Raw genomic sequence first — 19,353 nt, forward strand, 5'->3', positions numbered from 1 at the left:
ATCGGTTTGCTCAGGATACAAATGATTGAGAACAAGAGCCGCGAGTATTTGGACATACCAAAAGCCCTTAATGGGTTTGTCTACGTAAGCTATTATAAATCACTTTGTGTACTCAGCTATCAGCTTGATTTCCGCTGTAGCCAGTTTTACAGAAGACGGCAACATTTTGAAGTTAGTAAGCACACAACAAGCAGTGTGGGTTCCGTGGCTTTTAAATACCAGTAAAAGTTTTATTCACCAAATCAATGCCTTTAATAGAAGCTTTGGCCTTATGAACACTTCAGGTTTGGTGGCGCAGAACCAGGACATTGCTGCCTGCGGTCATCTCCCCCTCGACATGTGTTACATTCCAGCAGCGGGTGGTGGATGTATTTGACAAACAATTCATGTTGCAACTTAAAACCAAAACAAACCACAGAAGTCTCTCATTTGTTAATTAAGACATTGCTTTCATTCTCATCTTGATGGTGGATGTGGAGAGCATGTTTATTAGCGTGACGGTACGTCAGGCGTCGAGCGGCTGATTAAATACCTGTTCTGACAGAGCCACCCCGGTCCCCGCACTCTGGGTTTGGGGTACTGGGTTTGGTTTTTTGGGTCGCGGTGCTCAGCAAAGCCGCCTGCGTTGCAGCGAGCGCGCTGACCCTCTAATGAAGGGAAGCAGAGGGTGCCTGATGTGAATTTCTTTTCGTAAATTCTAACTCCTGCCAGTCAATTATTGGCTGTGGTACCGGGGCTGGGACATAAAACTTGTGTTATTTTTGCTCTGTTACTGTTCACTTTGAAGGAACTGCATTTCTGAGCCTGATATTTATGCTGCTGGTTAGGGAGTAAAATTAAATGCTGTCTCAACGATAAAACATATTGTCAGTGTACCAATAAAGCTCCAAACATCTGTCTGCTTCTTACCTATTTTGTCTGTCCACACGAACAAAATAATTCTCTTTATGTTGTTCCCTTAGTATAAATCCAGTATAATTCAAGTCTTCCTGGTATGTAGAGCAGCAATGTGACGTATGAACTGCTTATTTTTGAACGATTTGTGATTTATGGAAGCCTGATGACGGTGAGTTGTATAAATGGTCTTTGAGAAAATGGAAAGTGTGAACCGAGAGAAAGTTTGCAGATGTTTGCTGAAGACTTGGGAGAAATAAACAGCGAGGAAGCTTGTTTTGCTACTCACGCTCTGCAGACTGTTCCGGGTTGTATTTTCTGGAGCAGTATTTCATACGACTCTCTATAAGGCACAGTTGAAGCTTTAAATAAAATATGGCTTGTGTGATGACTTCCACTGAAGATGTTAATATTTGGTGTCGTTGCTCCTTCTGAACGTAGTAACGGAATAACGGCTCAGGTGGCGACGCTGGGCTCCAGCCTTCCCGGTGGCTGAGCGCAGGGAGGGATGCTGCTGCTTCTCCGCGTTCGCCCTTCTGCGCGCGAAGAGGAAAGCAAGCAGAATAAGGTGCCAAACAGACTTATTTTAATAAAAGTTAGCACCCACACCTTTGACTTCGGAGCTGAAATACTTGTAGCACTAAAATAATCTCCTCCTTCCTGATGTTTGTTTTTCTAGTTTACATCACCTTAAATTTATTACTTTAGGCGGCTCCACTCTGCAGCAGCGTTCTCAGAGCTCCCATCCGTCTTTTCAGCAGCATTTTATAGTGGATCAATTTTTTTCCTTTTTAACCTAAGATGGCAATATTTCTGTTTCACCAAGCTCCACCTTTTCTTTCCTGTGTCCTGTCCCTTTTTAAGTCACACTACTTTTGGCATCATCTTCTCCCTTCTGTTTTCCTCTTTATTTCCCGTCCAGACAGTGGTGGCTCCTGGGTGGGCAGGTTGGGCAGAGGCTGAGGGGGGAAGAAATCTGTGCCCGAAACTGGAGGTTGGACGGAGCCTTGAGGACAGGGGCGTTCTGCCGCTATCCGCTGGACAGTATGAAGACACGCGGGAGTTACCCTGTTGCTACTTATGCCTTCACGTTGGCTTATAAAATCAGGGGGACAAGAACTGAAAGGAAAAAGAACGTCTTTTGTTCAAGCTCTCTGTTGATCGTTTCCAGTGTGGTTTATACCTTTGTGTGCGCTGTCTATAAATGTGAAGATACGTTGAAAAGGCTGCGCGTTGTCAAGCCTCAGGAGCGGGTGTGCTTTTCTTCATCCAAATGTCTCGCTACAAAACAATTTCCCTTGCTCTTTTTTGCCTCATTAGCTTGTGTGCTAACCTTTTTATTTTGGACTCTGTCATGAAGATGTTGATAGCTGCAGCATGTCTCTTTTTTTCTGTTCTATATGTGCAGTAGCACTGTCATCGTCTTTTCCCTCTGAGCATCTTCAGAGTTGTTCCCATCCGCGCTCCCTGCGTTTCGGCGCTTCCTCTTTGATGCGATCCTCGTTTCTGACAGTTGGCCCTGGAATGTGCAAGTGTCTCATCTTCTCCTGAGCTGCAACATGACCCAGACAGTGTTGTTCTTCTAATTGTCTCTGTGCTGCTGTGGACCTCTTGTTTTCCTCTCAGGCTGATACACAGGCTGGTTCTGGCGTCCTCTTTGCTTTCCCTGTTATTTTATTAGTATCTCTGAGGTGGTAACTTGGCTACTGAAAGGATGGAATGATTAAAATAATGGTTTATGGATCATTGAAGGGGGGGGGGGGGAGCTGTCAGCTGCTTTTGTAATTTTTTGAAGGAGATTATTAAAATGTATCTTACAGCTTCAGCATTCACTCTCGGCTGTCATTGTTCTCAGTCTTTCAAAGAACATTCTGGAAAATGAAGTTTTATCATTAAGATTACATGAAAGTGGATTACAGAAGGGAAGAGCAAAATATGAAGAGTCTCAACAGCTCAGAACAGAAAGATGTTGGCATCTCATTCACTGGGATGTGGAACAAGGAACATTAATATGCTGATAAACAGAAATGACTTTTTCTCTTTAAGGCTTAAAAGGTTTACTTTGAACTTGAAAAGATTTTAAAAAATGCCAGTTCTCCAAGCTTATATTGGATGGAGAACTTTGGGTCTATTTTATTTTATTGTTTGTAATGCTCATTTTGAGTGAGCAATAACTTTTGAAAAGCCATAGGTGTCATCAGTGTGGAACAAGAGTGCCCACATCTAACTTCCCAGTTCTGTTTTGTGCCAATAATGAATATAGCCGCCTTTTTGGATTTTTTTCTTACAGAGATGGTTTATGTTGTATTTGGTGCAGTTTCTGGAAGAATTATCAATCTGTCATAAGAGAGGAAGAAACCATCTCAATAATTTGCTTTGGCATGGTGGGGAGGGTTGTTAGAAAGTTGAATTTCACACTTCTTATAGCAAGGAAACCTATGGCGACAGCAGCACTTCGGGGTGTTTAAGTATTGTCTCTGCTTTCATAGACATCTCTGGCATTTAAATTTTATCTACATTAGTATCACATTTGATCTGAGGCTGAAATATAGGCAGACGATGGTGGTCTTTCCCAACACCATGCAATGGCTGAGGAAATCGTCCATTTGTCTCCCTTGGCTTAATTTTTCTCATGTTTTAAAACACTAATTTTCTAACCTAGTTTGTGAGGTGGGTGTGTGTCTGAATGTCTGTGCTGTCCGTGAGATGGAAATCTCAGATATTGTTCATTATTTCAAGGAGGAAACTTGGCACATACCTCATTTTTCTTTGCGAACGTCAACTCAACTGTAATCCATCAGTCCACTCAGAATTTATTGAAATAGGTCACAATATTGAAAGATTAAGAAAAAAAAGATTTCTCCATTGTCCTATCAAAAGGTTTTGCAATAATCAAATGCCTGATTCTGGCTAGTTTGTAGTATTTAATCTTGTGTTTGCATTTTGTCTTCTGTTCTTGAATTCTTAATGAATCTTCCTGTTACGTTTTAAGATGTCGCCCAAGTTGTGTCTGTCTCCTGGAAGTTACGGTCAGCCTCACTTGCCCCCAAGGGGTGTTTAGGGTGTGGGATGCTGTCTTGTGAACTGAGCACGTGTTTGAGTTTGCTCCTGACACTGCAAAGTGGTACCCTCCAACCAAAGGTTGGGCTGGAGAGCAGGGCTGGGTGGCTTTAGAATTCAGCAACTGCAACTTCTGGATGATGTGGGGTTTGTACGCTGCAAGTCATCACTTGTTGAGTGACATATATGTGCTTGTGACGTTTGACATCTCAGTTGTACCACTTCGTTTTATTCCATATTTCGCAGTATGCCAGGACTCAACCTGCTATTTGTTGTCTTTGGATGTTGGCTTCTAGGAAAGTTTCGAATATGGATTTATTTTGTAGAATACGACAAGAGTCGATTCTCTACTTTATCCCGTGGAATTCTTGCATCGTTCAATAAGGAAAAGGCTGGTGTTTCTGTTAAGTAGCCACGAGACTGAATTTGAGATGTTTGCCGCAGTTGGGATGGGGAAGGGAGCATCCAGTGCAAGGTTGGCACCGCTGCACGTTCCATCACCATAGCTACAGCTCTTGGGCACGGGTTCCCTTTCTAACTGATTAATTAAAACAGAACCAAGGAAGTAGTGGTGCCCTGGGAATGAAATTACCCATTTTCAAATGCAGATTTGAAGCCCACTTGATGAACCTTCCCACCTGAATACAACAATGAAGAGACTATTTCACAGTCCCTGATTATTAAATTGGTCTGTGAATAGTTCAAAATTGAACTGGAGCTTTAAACGGGCTTCTGATTCATCCAGTGTTTAAAAATGCATGTTTTTCCTCAAGGAGGAGGATTTTGAGGTAGGGAGACAGCCGCTTGGGGATTTTGGTGAATTCCTACCTAAATTTCCCAAGAAGTATGATTTGGTGACCTGGCAGTGCAGGATGTACTTGATTTATGCTGAGTGTCTTTGAAGGTGCTGTTCCCTTTTGGATCTATCTAAACAGTACCTTAACAGTAGTGCTATTTTATTTAAAAGCATTTTTATTTATTTTCTTTTAATTATAATGATAGAGAATACCCCTCTGAAGCACTCATAAATTTTCCAGTGTTGTTTTTAGCATCAGAGAAACAAAGATCTTCTGTTCCTGAGTGAGCTGGGGATGTTGGGTTTGATCTTTCGAGCTTGCCTGGGGGGGGTTGACTCGTGTGCAATACTTTTTTTTCATGTCCTGCTCATTCTTTAAATACTTAAAGTTAGTGCCATCTTGGGTAACTTGTCATACTTAAATTATGAACCATCTCTTAACAATCACAAGAATTATTTCACTCTTATTTTGTTATTGATCAAGGACTTTGCCACCGTACTCGGTGTGTGATGAGCTGCTGGATGAGTGCCTTGGGACAGCTGTCCCGTAGTGTCCCAGCAGCAGACCGAGTGCCTGAAGGGCATGATGAAGAACATCTCCAGGAGTAATTGTGCTGCACAGAGAGCTGAGAAAAAGAGGGACCAAGCTATTCTGGCTTAATTGAGAATTGTGTCCGCATGGCAAAAGACGTGCTAATCACCTGGCCTCAGACGGTGCTTCTCTTCCAATATAGGCTGCTGGCAAGAACAATGTGCAGGTGGTGGCTGTAATTACTTGCTGAGTATTATCTGTCTGTCAAAGCAGATCATATTAAACCTCAGTTTTACTTCTACTTTGTTAGGAAAAGATTAAAAGATGCAGTAGAACCCGAGATCGTGCATCGTTTGTTGAAAACAAGGCGTCTTCTCAAAGGCAAACCGGTTGATTTTTAAATAGATATGCAGTTATTTAAATGCTTTGTATACGTGAGGTTCCAGTAATTGTCTTGTGCTGCCCAAGAAGGCTGTCGCTGGGATGGTTCTTCTCTCATGTCTTTTTCTGAGAACAGCTGATAATGAGACTGCAGCTACTAGGTTTCCAGTGGTGCCGCCGTGAGATGAAATGGCACCAGCCCCGGAGTCCTGGTGTCACGGTGACGCTTCTCTCCGGTTCTTCTCATCTGACTAAGAGGCGGTGGTCAAGATTTCACAGGCCCGTATTATCTTTTTTAGTGCCCGAATACTGGAGAAGGCCCGGCAGCAGCTGCAGGAAGAAATACTACGGATTCAGAGCCAACTCTTGGATGAGAAGAAGAAGCGTGAGCAGCACGAAGCACTGGTCAGACGGCTGCAGAAACGTGTGCTGCTGCTCACCAAGGTGAGTTTCTAGATAATGTTCGGAAAAGCCCGTGTCCTTATTTCTTTCCTCCAGGTGCAGCCCCTGCTGTTTCTTCTTCGTTCACCTCTGTAACTGGTCCTACAAAGTTGCTATGGGGTCTTTGCGTAGCGGGTGCTATAGGAGTCGTGAAAGTTGTCTTTAGGGCCGCGTTGGAATAAAAGTACTGGTACATCCTAAGGCTCTGCTAGCGTTCCCCCATCTGGGCTCACGCTGCGTTGGCGATACGTGGCTTCATCTCAGGCTTGGCATTTGTGCGAGGGCAGAGAATTGAATCATGTTGTCGCTAGAGTGTTTTGAGCCACTGAAGGGAGTTTATAATGGCTTTGGCTGCATCGCCTCCTTCCCGAAAGAGGATGAAACGACAGCACCTTGTCAATTGTTCCTGTGGAAAAACAATTTACAGAGAGTAAGAAATTCGCTTTCCTCTTATGCTGAAAGTCTGTTCGAATGTAATGGTAGGCACTAGACCAGTAAATTGGAAATACGTTTTAAGATTCTTTCTATAGGATATATCAAAGAAGTCTGCATTATCCTATATCAGGCATGCTCTTGTGATGAAATTCTATACAATAATTTTGAAGTCTGTAGAGAATTGAAAACTTTATATTAAATTCTGAGAGCAGTCTTTACCCAAAGGGAATAATAATTCTCTGTAGTCAGAATGATAGGTACTTCGCTTCCCGACAGTACCCCTCCCAGCACTTCCCTCAGCTGAGCAGTCTCCCAGATGTTACAAAGCCGCTCACCTGAGTAAGCTTCTGTGCGTGCGTAAGGTCAGCGTCGAGTGAGAGGGAGCCAGGCACATGGCGGCGTACGGGGGGGAAAGATGCTGGCATGGGAGGGTGTGAGCAAGAGGGAAAGGAGCTGTTCTGTTTCTCGTGCTTTAGGCTTTAATTTTCACTGTCGGCTAAAGCCTTTTGATCGGTTTTAATTGTGCTGCCCCCAGCTCTTTGTAATTCCGTGTCGTTGTTAAGCCAAAGAGCCTGTGATGTATGGTGCGGTAAGGAGGGCTTCCTGAAGCATGAAGCAACTCCTTTGTAAGACGATATTCTATCAGATCTTCTGGCTGGAGAATCTGATGCCTTGGAGAGTCACATCAGTGAGAAGAGAAAAATTCCGTCAGTTCTTTCTGCTTCGCGCTGAGGCGGGCACTGCAGTCGGGGTGGGTGGACCGAACCCTCTCCATGGAAGCAGAAAAGGCACCTTTCTACTACCCCCGGCAGCAGCCAGCCTTCCATTCCGTTCTGGTCTGGTACTGGCATGGCTGGGTAGGACACGGGTGGATGCTGAACCCGATACAAATCCTTCCTTTCCAACCTTCTCAGCTGTCTAGCATTGCGCTGGGCTGCTCAGCCCCGAAGGGAGGTTCTCGGATGCTTTCTAAAATATTCCCTTTGTTAACTTATTTCCAGTCCTCAGCAGAAACGTGCTTTGTCATGGAACACAAAATATCATTACTTTTCTACAAGTACTGGACAAAAAGACAACAGTGCTTTGTCATGTGATGGATTGTACCCTAATTTATAGGGAAAGACAGAGCCTTTGCTTTGTTTGCTGTCCCCCCCCTGAAGAGGAGTAGAGGAAATGTTGGAAACGTCCTTCATCAGAGTATGGCAAATAAACTTGTGTTTTGACAGTGGAACTTTTCAATGTGCTCAATGATTCCTCAACTGGCCTGTTTTAAAGGAATAAAGACTTTGCTGTTCTCTGAAAATTTATATTCCATCCAGGGAATGCTCGGGGTCCTTTGTGAAAAGTAGATGCTTTATGGTACTTGGGCAATCTATCCTTGGCACCGAGTCTCCTACTGGTTGCTCTTCTCATGCAAAATCAGAAGAAGGAATTTCATTTAATTAAAAAAGTACGATATTGTGATTTAAAATGAGATTGAGCAAATATACTGCCTGTTAAAAATAATTATTTTACATTGAAAGCATATCACCTAGAATGGTATTTAATCATCTAATTAGTGGCATCAGTAATACAGCGTGCTTCTATGTAATTTGAGAATAGAAAAGATGAGCTCTCTCTATTGAATCTTTGTCTTGTTAAATGGGACTGTGAAAATCTAATTTGGGGGAGACAATTATATATATGATTGAATTGCCATTGCTTTTGATAGTGTGATTTTTGCATTTGTGTATATTTGACCCTGTAGCGGGGCAGGGAGTCTGGTCCTGTACATTGGGCAAATAAGGGTTGAAAGGCATCAGGCAGGCTTGACAGTGCAAGTTTAATGCAGTAACAGCTCTCCTTTCTTTGGGCTCAAATGGTAACCTAAAAGTCTCAGGGCTTGAATATGCTTTAAAAGATCAATAGAAAACGATAAGCTGTTCTTTATTTGATAACAGTAGTACCTAATATTTTAGTAGTAAACATACCCTCCTCAGGAGGTACTTGCTTTGCCGATCTCATTCCTTCTCAGCTTACTTTTATGGTTATTGAATTTTCTTCCTCGAGATTCAAACAATATTTTTTGGCTTTCAGAGATTGCCTGTCTCACTTGTTCAGTCTGGTTCATTTTCTACTTGCCACAGTCTCTGTCCTTTCTTGGTTGCTCTCATATTTCCATTTCAGTGCATTTAACTTCTCCCTCCATTGCTTGCTTCCTCGCCTCATTTACTTCTTTTGGGCTTTCTTGACCTTACTGGGGCCTTTCCAGTTGGTTTACACTTTGAACGTGGCACGATTGTCAGTGTAGGATAGTTTGGTGAGTCACTACAAACCCCTCTTCCCTGGCAGACGTGAAGAACAGCGGTCTCCAGTCTTTGACATACTCATGCGGTGGTTCGACCCAACCGATGCCATCTCTGACAGCGGGCTGGCACGGGAGCTGCGACTTGGGTATTCCTGTTGACAAGCTGCTGTTTAGAACACGTTAGCTGATTACTTTCGCCCATATGTCCTTGTAAATCAGGGCAGTACTTAAGTTTTCTGATCTACATGTTTTCAGTGAAACGTTAGATTTGGATGCCCTTGAGGTTTTCAGACATTGAGGGCTTGAAGGTATCTCCTGGAGTGTCACTCAAATTGATGTTTGAAGGGATGTATCCGCACTCGCTCTTTTAGAGATCCGCATGGCTGGGTTCCCTGACTGTTGTGCTGTCTTTTTCCTTTGGCTTTGCTCAGAGTTTTAGGAAGTCTTTAATCTTTGCTTTATTACCCGAGGTAGTTCCGATGCAGCAGTAGTGGGAGATATCTGAAAAGCCGGGGAGGACCTTCTCCACCTCTGCCCTTTTTCCTGTTTGATTTTCTGTTGTAGTGCCTTTGAATGCCATGTTTACCTACACGGTTTTGTATTTGACTTTTGTGTTGTCCTCAAGCTCTGTGAGTATTTCTCTTTTTCTGAGAGCTTTGCACACACCTCCTGGTATTTGTTTCTGAAGGAGGCTTGTTAAAAACAATCAATTCTGCTACTGGATGGCTAAAACGTGAATCTCTCAGGAAATGTTATATGACATGTAGGTCTCCCAAAATGCAACACCCGTCCTGAAATGCCTTATTTGAGTGCAAGCAGCTGGTTGAGCCAGTATTTAAGGGAAAGAAATCTCTGGTCTGTTTGTTTCAGGAGGGCAGCTTTCGGGATGCACAAATGGACCTTGTGCGGGAGAAGTGAGGCTGGAGACAAGCAAGAAAGGCATGCTGAAGGTTCCCAAAGCCTGCTGACGCGGAGGGCCAGAAGTTGGCTTGCATGGATCTTTTTAGGCTTGTCACCTCCTCCTCTCCTGGTGTGATTTTACCCGGTGGCGCTCAGCCATTAGCTACGGTCGTTATTTAGCTGCTGTTGGGGTTCAGACCTGCCAGCCTCTTCTCCTGCGGCTCAGCGACTCCTTAAAACGGTTCTTTCTTCTGTGCCCAGGGCTGGTGGACACAGCTGCAGGCAGCTGCACGAGCAGGAGCAGCCTATAGCGCGGGCGGTGGATTTGGCCGGAGACGGAACGCCCTGCTCGCTTACGGCCGGCGCGCGCGCCTTCCTTCGCGGGAGCCTCTGGCCTATTTGCATACACAGGAGCTCAGAACGTGAAGTGCAATTGCGTTTACTTCTTGTAACTTATCCCAAATGAGTCCAATTTGCTTCTCAAATTGTAGACTTTGTGGATGTACGCTGTCCTAATTGCATCCCTTGCTCTCCTGTAAGGCACAACGCAGCAAATGAATTAATCAGATTGTACTGGATGTTGTTGTTTTGCTGTGTTTATTCCCCGTCTGTGCATTTGTCTGCCTTTGGGTACTCCGCTGCCTGGAGAAGCGGCTGAAAAATTCCATTTTGTTTTCGGAGCGTTCAACCAGCTCATGCGATCTGATAGGAAATCTGTTTCTATTGAGACATAATTTAGGCCATCACCATAAAAGTTGGTGATTAAACAAGTATTGATTAAGCAACTCCAGCTGACTCTTCATCCAGCCGTGTTCCCTGAGATATCTTCGCGAGAGTCACTGCGAAGTATGTGAGTGACTCCCGGAGCCCAGAATGGCAGAGATGCATCAGAAGTGGGACGAGGTAATTAAACTGTTCATTAAGCATGGCAGATGCAGAGTTCATGACTTGATTTGCCATCTGCTTTGTTTTGTAATCAGTAAAGATTTAAAATAATGCTGAAGGTTTCTCTGTCACGTTGGGTCCTGCATTATGGGGTTTTTTTCCTTAGGAGGCAGATGATTTTACAGTACAGGGCAGGATCTTAAAGTTCTGGGGGTTCAGCGAGGGAGGTGAACGAACCCTTTTTCTGGGATATGTAAAAATTTAAATACTGTGCTCAGTAGTACTAAAAGCAGACGGTCTGGCAAACAGATGCCTTGCAACAGACCTTCTTTTGGGTATCGTACCCTGTGCTCTCGTCCAGGCAGCCCGGACAGCTTTGGGGCAGTACTGAGCTGCTCCGCTGCGCTATGGGCAGTAGCGGATGCTTTTCCCTGGCTGTTATGATACGATGCTTCTTCCTCCCTTCGATCCACTTCATGACTCCATGTATATCATTTAAACAGCTCCATTACTCGCACACCACCAGCTGTGTGGCCGCCCCGCGCGCGGTTGTTATCTGCTGGCAGCCTCAGCCTTGCCGGTCCCTTCCCTCTGCTCGCCGTGTCTGCCCTTTGTAGATTTTTATAAACCCGGGGAAGTTACCTTCCTCTTCATGCCTGCAAATAAATACATTTTAAAGCGATTCCGCTGCTCCCTCTCCCGTGATTGAGCAGGGCAGGCTTTGTGGGGTGCCCTACCCCATCACCCTGCAGCTTGAGAAGAGGGGCGACGGGGCGCTCCGCGTTTGGGAGACTCAACAGCCTTTTGATGGAGCACAATTCCCTTTAATTCCCACTTGATTGTAATAATCGGTTAAATAATTTCAGGGAAAAGGTGATTGGTAGTTATGGGTGGAGAGGGACGATAGCAAGGGAAGAGAGAAGATCATTGACCGCTATAGGAGGGAGAGAAAGAGGTAATTAATTGCTGTCTGCGCCATACGGGGGGCTTGAACTGGTCTCTGCTGAATTGTAATTTTTAGCATCCAGTAAAATCATGAATTTTAATTCCCAGGCTCACCTTGCAGGGTGCCTTTTTTAAAGGATGGGGACTAAGAGGTCAGAGATGAGGTAGGTGCTGTTGTGAAAAGTCCCCCCTCTCCTGCCGCTCCGGCTGGTGGTGTATCGACCCCGAGTTCACTCTGGTGCAGGGTGGTCACTGGGCTTCGTGTTGATGGAGGGTCTGGGTTACTGGATAAAGCGTGCTAAGTTCTGTGAGGAAAAAGTGAGATTTGGGGGTTTGATGACTGCTGCTGTAGACGTTTTCTGTTGGGGTTGAGCAAATACCACGGTTTGTGTGTGCATCTGCTGGTCTGTGACGGCCTTGTGTCTTGTGAGGTGGAGGCGCTTCAGGGAAAGACAGTTCTGGGAGGATTTGTTTTGAAACTAACTGTTTTTTTTTCCCCCTGTATAACCTAGATTTGTTGTGATTTTTTTGGAGTAACTTCTTCCAGTTCCTTACTGTGTCATGTTTTAGTCCTGATCCACCGAACCACCTTCTGGAGCTCGGGCCGCTGCCCCCCAACCGTAGCGGGGTTGGAGGTGGTTCGCCGCTCCCCTCTTTGCCTGCAGGGGATCTCTACAAGGAGATTCTGCAGATATTTAGTCTGACACTTTTCCCGTCTGTTGGTTTTTTAAATGGCTCTCACTGCTCTACTTCAACTTTCTTATTCATCTTGCTCTCTGCATTGTAAGGACCTTTAAACCCCGCTCTTGCCTTCCACATGTAACGGCTTTCTAGGATCCAGGACCTGATCCCAAATATCTCTACATCTCAGAGTTTGAGAGTGATTTTCCTCCTTTGTATGTACCCCCTGATTTGTCCGCTGCTGGGTTTTGTATAGCTTGTAACAGAGTGGTCTGACTCTAGTTTTCATGGAAGTTGCTACAGAAAATACAAAAGAAGAAATACAGATTCCTCTCAGCCTCCCCGTAGTCTTGAGAGCGTTCCCCAAGGCAGGCGGCTCTGCGGCCACAGGAACACGGCAGCGCTGGGGGCTTCCCCTGCCTCTCCCAGGCCCCGGTCATGACGGTGAACGGAACGGTTTCACGTGCGGTGCCAGCGCTGCCCTTCCTGTACCGTGCTCGGCAGAGCCCCCCGACGCTCCAACGGCAGCTTTTGCCGAGATTTGTACAATGACAGACTTACTTCGGGCTGATTTGATGATATTCATTGCAAGAGCTTATTTGCATGCTTGACATTTAAAAAATATTGTGTTTGGAATGTGTTATTTATTTTGAGACCTTTATTAGGCAACCTCAGTCTAAGGGTTTAATTGTTACTGATAGCTAAGGGTATAATTAGTTCAGTAAAATATCATGACTATATTAAGCAAATGGAAATTGTCTTCCAGACTAAAGTGAGTACGAGGCATTTTCCTTTGAAACGGGCTGTTCCGCGGGGCCCGCTGATATCGTTTGCTAATACAATCGCAGCACCTCTCTGCAAAGAATGAATACGGAGAGCTGGAACGGCTGTGTTTGGGGAGGAGGCTATCTGTGGCGGTTTCGAAGCACTGCACAGAGACCCTTTGGAAGGAGGAAGTGTCCTTAAACAAAACCAGATAATATTACTGTTTCTTAAGGGAGATCTGCAGATTTCTGAAAGACAGGAGAAGAGCGTGTTTTCTGGCACGGGCTCCCAGACAGGCGCTTGGCTTTCTTTGACATGAGCTTCCTTACTTTGCCTGGTTCGGTCATCGGGTTACTGCTTACTTTTTTACCGAGCGAAGAAAGCAGCAGAGGTGCTGAGTTCCCACTTCCTTATCCCGCTCCAAAATGACTTCCCAGAGCCCGAGAGTTCCCCCCTTAGTTTCTGAGTTGTCGGTCTGCCCGCGTGGGAGGGATCTCTGGATCCGAGATGCCCGAGTTGTTCCATGGCTGGGGGCACTGCAGATGATCGAATTGTCTAGGTTGGAAGGGACCTTTGAGATCATCGAGTCCAACCATTAACCTGACACTGCCCTCTTGTTCTCCGTTGGATCCTCTCTAGCGAGATCTTTTGCTCTGGAGCCGGTGTTGCCCTAATTCTTCATAGCTAGTGGATAAATTTGTCTTTTCACTGACTTTGGATATTCTACCTCTTTGTGTACCTGTATGGGTCCCTATAGGAATTTGTCCGGCAGAGGCATGGAGGTGACACGCTTCGTTAGAGTAGAGCTTCGTCACCGGAGGGCTTTCGACATGGCAATAGTGAGCGTCGGCTTCAAATGCCCGGCCTGGAGGCAGAAGATGAATTGACTCATGAGCATTCCTTCCCTTCCCCTTTTAGAAGCATGAAAGAGCTCACAAAAATTATCTCAGCAATTTTGGGGGAATCAGTTCTGTGTAATTCTTTCTCTTGCCTTTTATGTGTCTGGTAAGCCTTGTAATGATAAAAATGCAACGTTTATGACTATCTTTGTATCTGCTGCTTTTGAGGTGGAGGCACAAGGACAGTCTCTGTATTCTTATTGATGTTATGTCTGACAATTTCTATTTAAGCAAAGTGTTTAGAGAGGTTTAAAAAATTGTATAAGGATTCAGAACATGCAGCAAAGTGAAAAGCTATGAGTTATTTTATGAGGTATTTTTGAAGTGATACAGGAATGCGATCTTTTTTCCCAGAATACTGACTGGATTTTGCTTTGTCCTACCACCACTAGATATTAACGCTCAACGCTAAGAGGTTAGATTATGAAAATTAGAAATATACCCATAAAAGAATTTGTTTGACCTTCAATTCTCATATTTCTCCGAGAGAAAGGGCTGCAGGGCTTCTAAAGGTAAAATATTCAATAAAAAGAAATTAGGTTAATCCAATGTTATGGCTGAGAATTTAAACTCGCCCAGGTCAGGTAATTCAAAGTTATAGTTCCCTTGATGCGTGTGCTGTAACATTTATTCCTTAGCTCCTCAGCCCTGAATTATGAAGGATGGTCGAGTGGCTACGGCAGAGAAGGAAGCGGGAAGATGGATGGCTGGAACGAGGGAGTTCTTGTTAAGGGAACTCGGGCAGAACAAAGCTCCCTTCTGCGGCCGGCGAGCGAGGCAAGGGCGGCCGGCGGGAGGTGGCCGCGCGAGGGAGCCGGCCGCGGGCTGGGGCGGCATCCCAGGGCAGGGGAAGGGACCGCGGAGTTCTGAGCAGCGGGCTCCAAAATGCTGGCTACGATAAGCTGCAAAAAAGGGGGTTTTGCATTTCTTTGTTCCTCAAATACTTACGGTTTGAAAGCATTAATATCCGTGCCTCTTAGAGGGGTGGGATTGCCAGGAGAACTGCAGCTTTGAATCTCTGACTTCCCTCTGTTTTAATTCTCAGCCATAAAACTGGATTAACTGGGTTTGCTTCAAGTTGAATTGCAGTGGGTTTTTTTAACGGGGTAGGAGAGAGAGATAATTAAGTAATTGCACAGTAGCTTATTTCAACATGCGATGTGAGCCTCTGGTAGGAACAGCTGCACTACTCAGACACCAGTGGCTCCCAGCATCCTTTCAAACGAAGACCCAAAATCTTTATAAAGCTGAAGGACTGCCTGGAGAATTAAAGAGTTTTGGCTTGCTCCTGGCACAGCATCATGCAGTACTAACTATTTTGTTCAATGCACATTCACAACAGCTCGGGTCAAGCATTGCTTAAATTCATGAATATATTGGGAGTCCAATGAGCTTTTTTCAAAGTGTGTCAGAAATGGTCTTTGACCCATGATTGGTTGCATTGAGGAGAAATGAGCTGTTCCCTATTTTATGAGCACATTCGCTTAGGTGGTATTTCAGATAGAGACAACAGCGTTATTGAATAGAAACTATAGCAAGTGTGAAGAATTGGTCTAGTTTCAGTTAATGGATTGTGATTGATGCCATGAGGTTATTAAATTACAAGATTCTCAATATACAGGACATCTGCTAGGTTTTTTTAGTCTTGTGTGGGACATTTAGACCAGGAGCTGTAAAGAACCATTAACCACAAATTGTCCTGTTCAGGTGGAAGCAGTTTGGGACAGCGGGGGAACTGAGGCGTAACTTTCTCTCTCTGTATGAATCCAGAGCGTCGGGATTTCCCCGGAAATATCACTACCTTTTGTGAAGTCAGGAATTTGGAAGGGGATTAATATGTAAACAAAGTGTGAGCATGAGACAGGAAAACAAAATAAGCTTTTTACATCAGGATGATGTTTAACTTTCTTCTGTCAGGAGGAGGAGAACTATTTTTATGAGAGTCTTCTGATTTGTAGAGGTTGGATGTAGGAAGAGCCTACAACCCTATGGGGCATCCAAGCTGCTTTTTAAGTGTAGGGAAACAGAACCAGAGCAACGTTTAACTATGTTGGTCTGTAGTTGTGTCTACATCTCCTTACTTTCCTTGGGTAGTGAAGAAAAAGAATTGTCTAAGGATTCCAGCAAGTATGTCCCTTTGCTTGCTACTGTCTTGGGTCCGTAGGAGTTGAAATGTGCTTACTCCAGTGCCCTCCCATCCCAACCAGGTACTGGTTCCCGTATGCAACACTGCGGGAAGCGGAGAATTCACCCTGCTTGGTCTTCTAGTCACTATTACTTTGGGTGCCACAGGCTGTGTAAGGAATTGAGACAAAGTGGTTGAAGTGAGAGGAACTGGAGGGGGGAGCGTTCTTCAACTGATCGCTTTTCTGCAAGTGTTTGAGAAGGTTCGTACTGATCTCGTGCCTGGGAGCTGCACGCAGCGGAGGACTGGGTTTGACATTGACGGCAAATGTTTTTCATGGAAAAATTTGCATTCTGCTATTTTGCTGTGACAGCCCGTGCTGTAGCTGCGAGATCTGTCGTTGTGCTGCAGCTGAATCCTCTTCCCCCCAACCCCTATGCTCCACCCAAGATGTGAGAGCGGCGTTCTCCGCTCGGTGTCCCCCACCCTGCTGGTGGCACTCTGAAGCTCGCGCTCGCTTGTCCTGAGTGCACGTAAGGAGCTGTACAAACGAAATATAGAAAGAATTGGATGGCAGGGCTCAGGGCTCACTGTCCTCGTGCGCATCTGAAGGAGAGACTCAGCCTACAAGGAGCAGCAGGTCCTGGGTGGAGCTTTGACCTACCTGACAGTGGGGCACGTAGGTTTGGGTTGAGGTAGATGAGGTGTGCCCAAAGCCCCATGGGCTCAGCCTCCATGGGACGACACCTCCATGTCCCTCCGTGGGACGCTGCCAAGAACTCATCCCCCTTTCGGGGAGAGGAGATCCTCTTAATTCCTTCTCTCCCTCTGAGTAGCCGGGTCTTCCTTCCACTGGGAGAAGCGGTTGGAAGAGTCCCTGCTCCCGCACCCTTTCTGCTCTGCCTCCCGGGGGAGACACGTAGGTTACGGGTAGGTCCAGGGCCAACAGCCGGTTGTTACGGCTTACCTGGGTGGGAGCAGCTGGGAACACAAACTCTGTGCTTTAAACACGGGATTAAATGAAAGATAAGCGTGGATGTGGAGTGATGTTTCTGTCAGTCCGTGCACACGGGGCACGTGCAAAAGGAATTTGCAAAATGAATGTGCAGTTCTCAAAATGGTCCAATGTCCGAATTAGCAATTTAACTCTTCCTCTCCCCAGTTGCTGTTTTTTCAGACGTGTAACTGCGGAAACTTTATGTTTTGCGCTTCTAACAGTACTATGTAAATAGTCTTTTCAGTTTTACAGATAAGAGAACGCTTTCTGGCTTTAAAAAAAATTAATTTTCTGTTGATAACATACTACCCTTTTGAGACCAGCTTTCCAGGTTGACATTTCTATTAGATTAATTACAAAAGAAGAAAAGCTGTGCTTGTTTTGTCATTGGGAAATGCCATTTGCGAAGTCATTGGAAAGCTGACCTTGTCAGGAGTGTTATTGCATTATCCCTCTGTGAGGGCCACCACAACTGAGCGGCAGGAAAAAAATACAGAAAGAAAAAAAGCAATTTCAGGAAATATAATGAAATCAAAACAAAATGCCTTTTATCCCTCTCCAAAGTGAAGATGTTTATTACGATTGCATATGTAAGACTTTGCTGCTTGGGGGAAAATTGCTCGTGAACCACTCCAGGTTGGGTTTTAAAAATAAAAACCACCGTGCAAGAGCTTTTGTTGACCTTTTGCATGAAGTGAACATGAACAAGTGGCAATGCTTAACCAGTGACATCTCTCCCGCTCCCTGATTTAACCCGCTGTGACCCGGACCGTCGTCCTTCTCCCCTCTTGCCGTTCCGCCCGCGAGGCCGCGGGGCTCAGCACTGCCCCGTCCAGGCACGGCTCGGCCGGGATCGCCCCCTGCGAGAGCTGCCTGCTTTCATACGCCTCTAAATGATCCTCTCCGCTCCCGAGCACAGAAATGCCGCTTAGTTGCGGTGCCCTTTCTTCTTTGAGCGCGTGAGCTACAACGAGAGGTGTTGAGTGTCTGATTCTGCTCGTCCCTCTGCTTTCTCCCCGTACGGCTCCCGGGTCACTCAGTGGGTTGTTTGTAATGGAGCGTGTTCGTCACACTTCAGAGGCTTTACATGAAATCTTTTCTACCAAAGAAATGATGTAAAAACCCAAGAAAGCTATTAAACCCGCGCCCTGCGTTTATGCTAGCCAACATGTGTCTTACATAACATCCACACGTGAGTTTGCTGTGTGTGGTGTTAACCCGGGGCTGTGTGTGCGGCCCTCGCGTCCCACTGTTGGCTTTTCACTTGCATAAAAGAGAAGAAAAAAGAAACGTGCTGAATCCCCTGGAAACACCCTAACTAGGATGCTGAACAGCTGTAAATAATAGCCAGGTTTATAGTTTAACTCTCCGGAGACATATGCAAGCTGAAGGATGTGAAGCATATGTTCTAAAGCCGATGTTTTCCTTCGGATAACACAGGTAAACCAGAAATAAGACAGAAGTAATTAAATGTGCGTACCTTCCCTGCCTCGCTTTCCTCCCTGCCCGGACACGGATTAGCGAGTTCTCGCGGTCTGAAGGTCCTTCTGCTGCAGGTCGTGGCGCATCCTCTGCCTCTCGAGTCGCCGTCGCTGTTGGAGTTCACTCCCTGACATGAGGAACGGTTCGATCCCTCTGAGGCACCAGCTGAAGTTGACTCCTACCAAAAATACCCCGGCTTTCTGAGGAGGTGGTGTATTTTTACGTTTCGCCTAGCTGGGGTGCCTTTGGGGTTTGCTGTGTCGGTGTTTAGGTACTCTCTACTTCTCCCCCTGCAGACGTAGTTTTTGTCTGATTAGTTTTCCTTGAAGGAGAGGGAGCAGGGGTGGGGAATTGTTGCCCCTCATCGGCCAGCAGATACCCAGGCTTAGTTTTAACGTCAAACCGCTCCGCTGAAGGAACTGGATCTCTTAACTGCAGCTAAAACGTCAAAGTACGCATTTCCAGTTGAATTAGCAATAACAGCAGATAGAGGCCTTATCGCTGACCCCGGCCCAGAAGCATGGGGTCGTGCTTCGTTTGCTTTATGGAGAATTCGATGTATTTTGGATGCTCTTCAGCTGACAGAACCTGCAAGGTGCTGCTCCTCTGCCGTGGTCGTGCGCGCGGATCGTGGGTGTTCCTCCGCGCGAACGGATGGGTGCCCAATGGTCTGCATCAAAAGTTCGGATTTGTAATTAACTTTTAACGTGCTAAAAGGAAGGCTAATAAAATTAAATGTAAATTAGAGAGAGCTCACCTTCTTCGTACAAATACAACTTCAGAAAAATGGTCTCTTCTTCTTTTGCTGCGTTGTGAAGATGTAACAACCAAGATTGCTGCTCTCTCCA

The 19,353-nt window shown here is 45.5% G+C and overlaps 1 protein-coding gene across 1 annotated transcript in view; it reads left to right on the forward strand.

Annotated features, from left to right (window-relative positions):
* MAD1L1 (mitotic arrest deficient 1 like 1) overlaps positions 1-19,353 on the forward strand; it is a gene marked incomplete at its 5' end in the record, with an annotated part of 391,507 nt that overhangs the window by 109,803 nt on the left and 262,351 nt on the right. Inside the window, one exon of the mRNA XM_082490494.1 lies at positions 5,963-6,107. Coding sequence (XP_082346620.1) covers positions 5,963-6,107 — 145 coding nt within the window. The remainder of the gene's footprint in view (positions 1-5,962; positions 6,108-19,353) is intronic.

Source organism: Vanellus vanellus (assembly GCF_965231255.1).
Source record: "Vanellus vanellus genome assembly, chromosome: 14".
In the NCBI taxonomy this organism is placed as follows: domain Eukaryota; kingdom Metazoa; phylum Chordata; class Aves; order Charadriiformes; family Charadriidae; genus Vanellus; species Vanellus vanellus.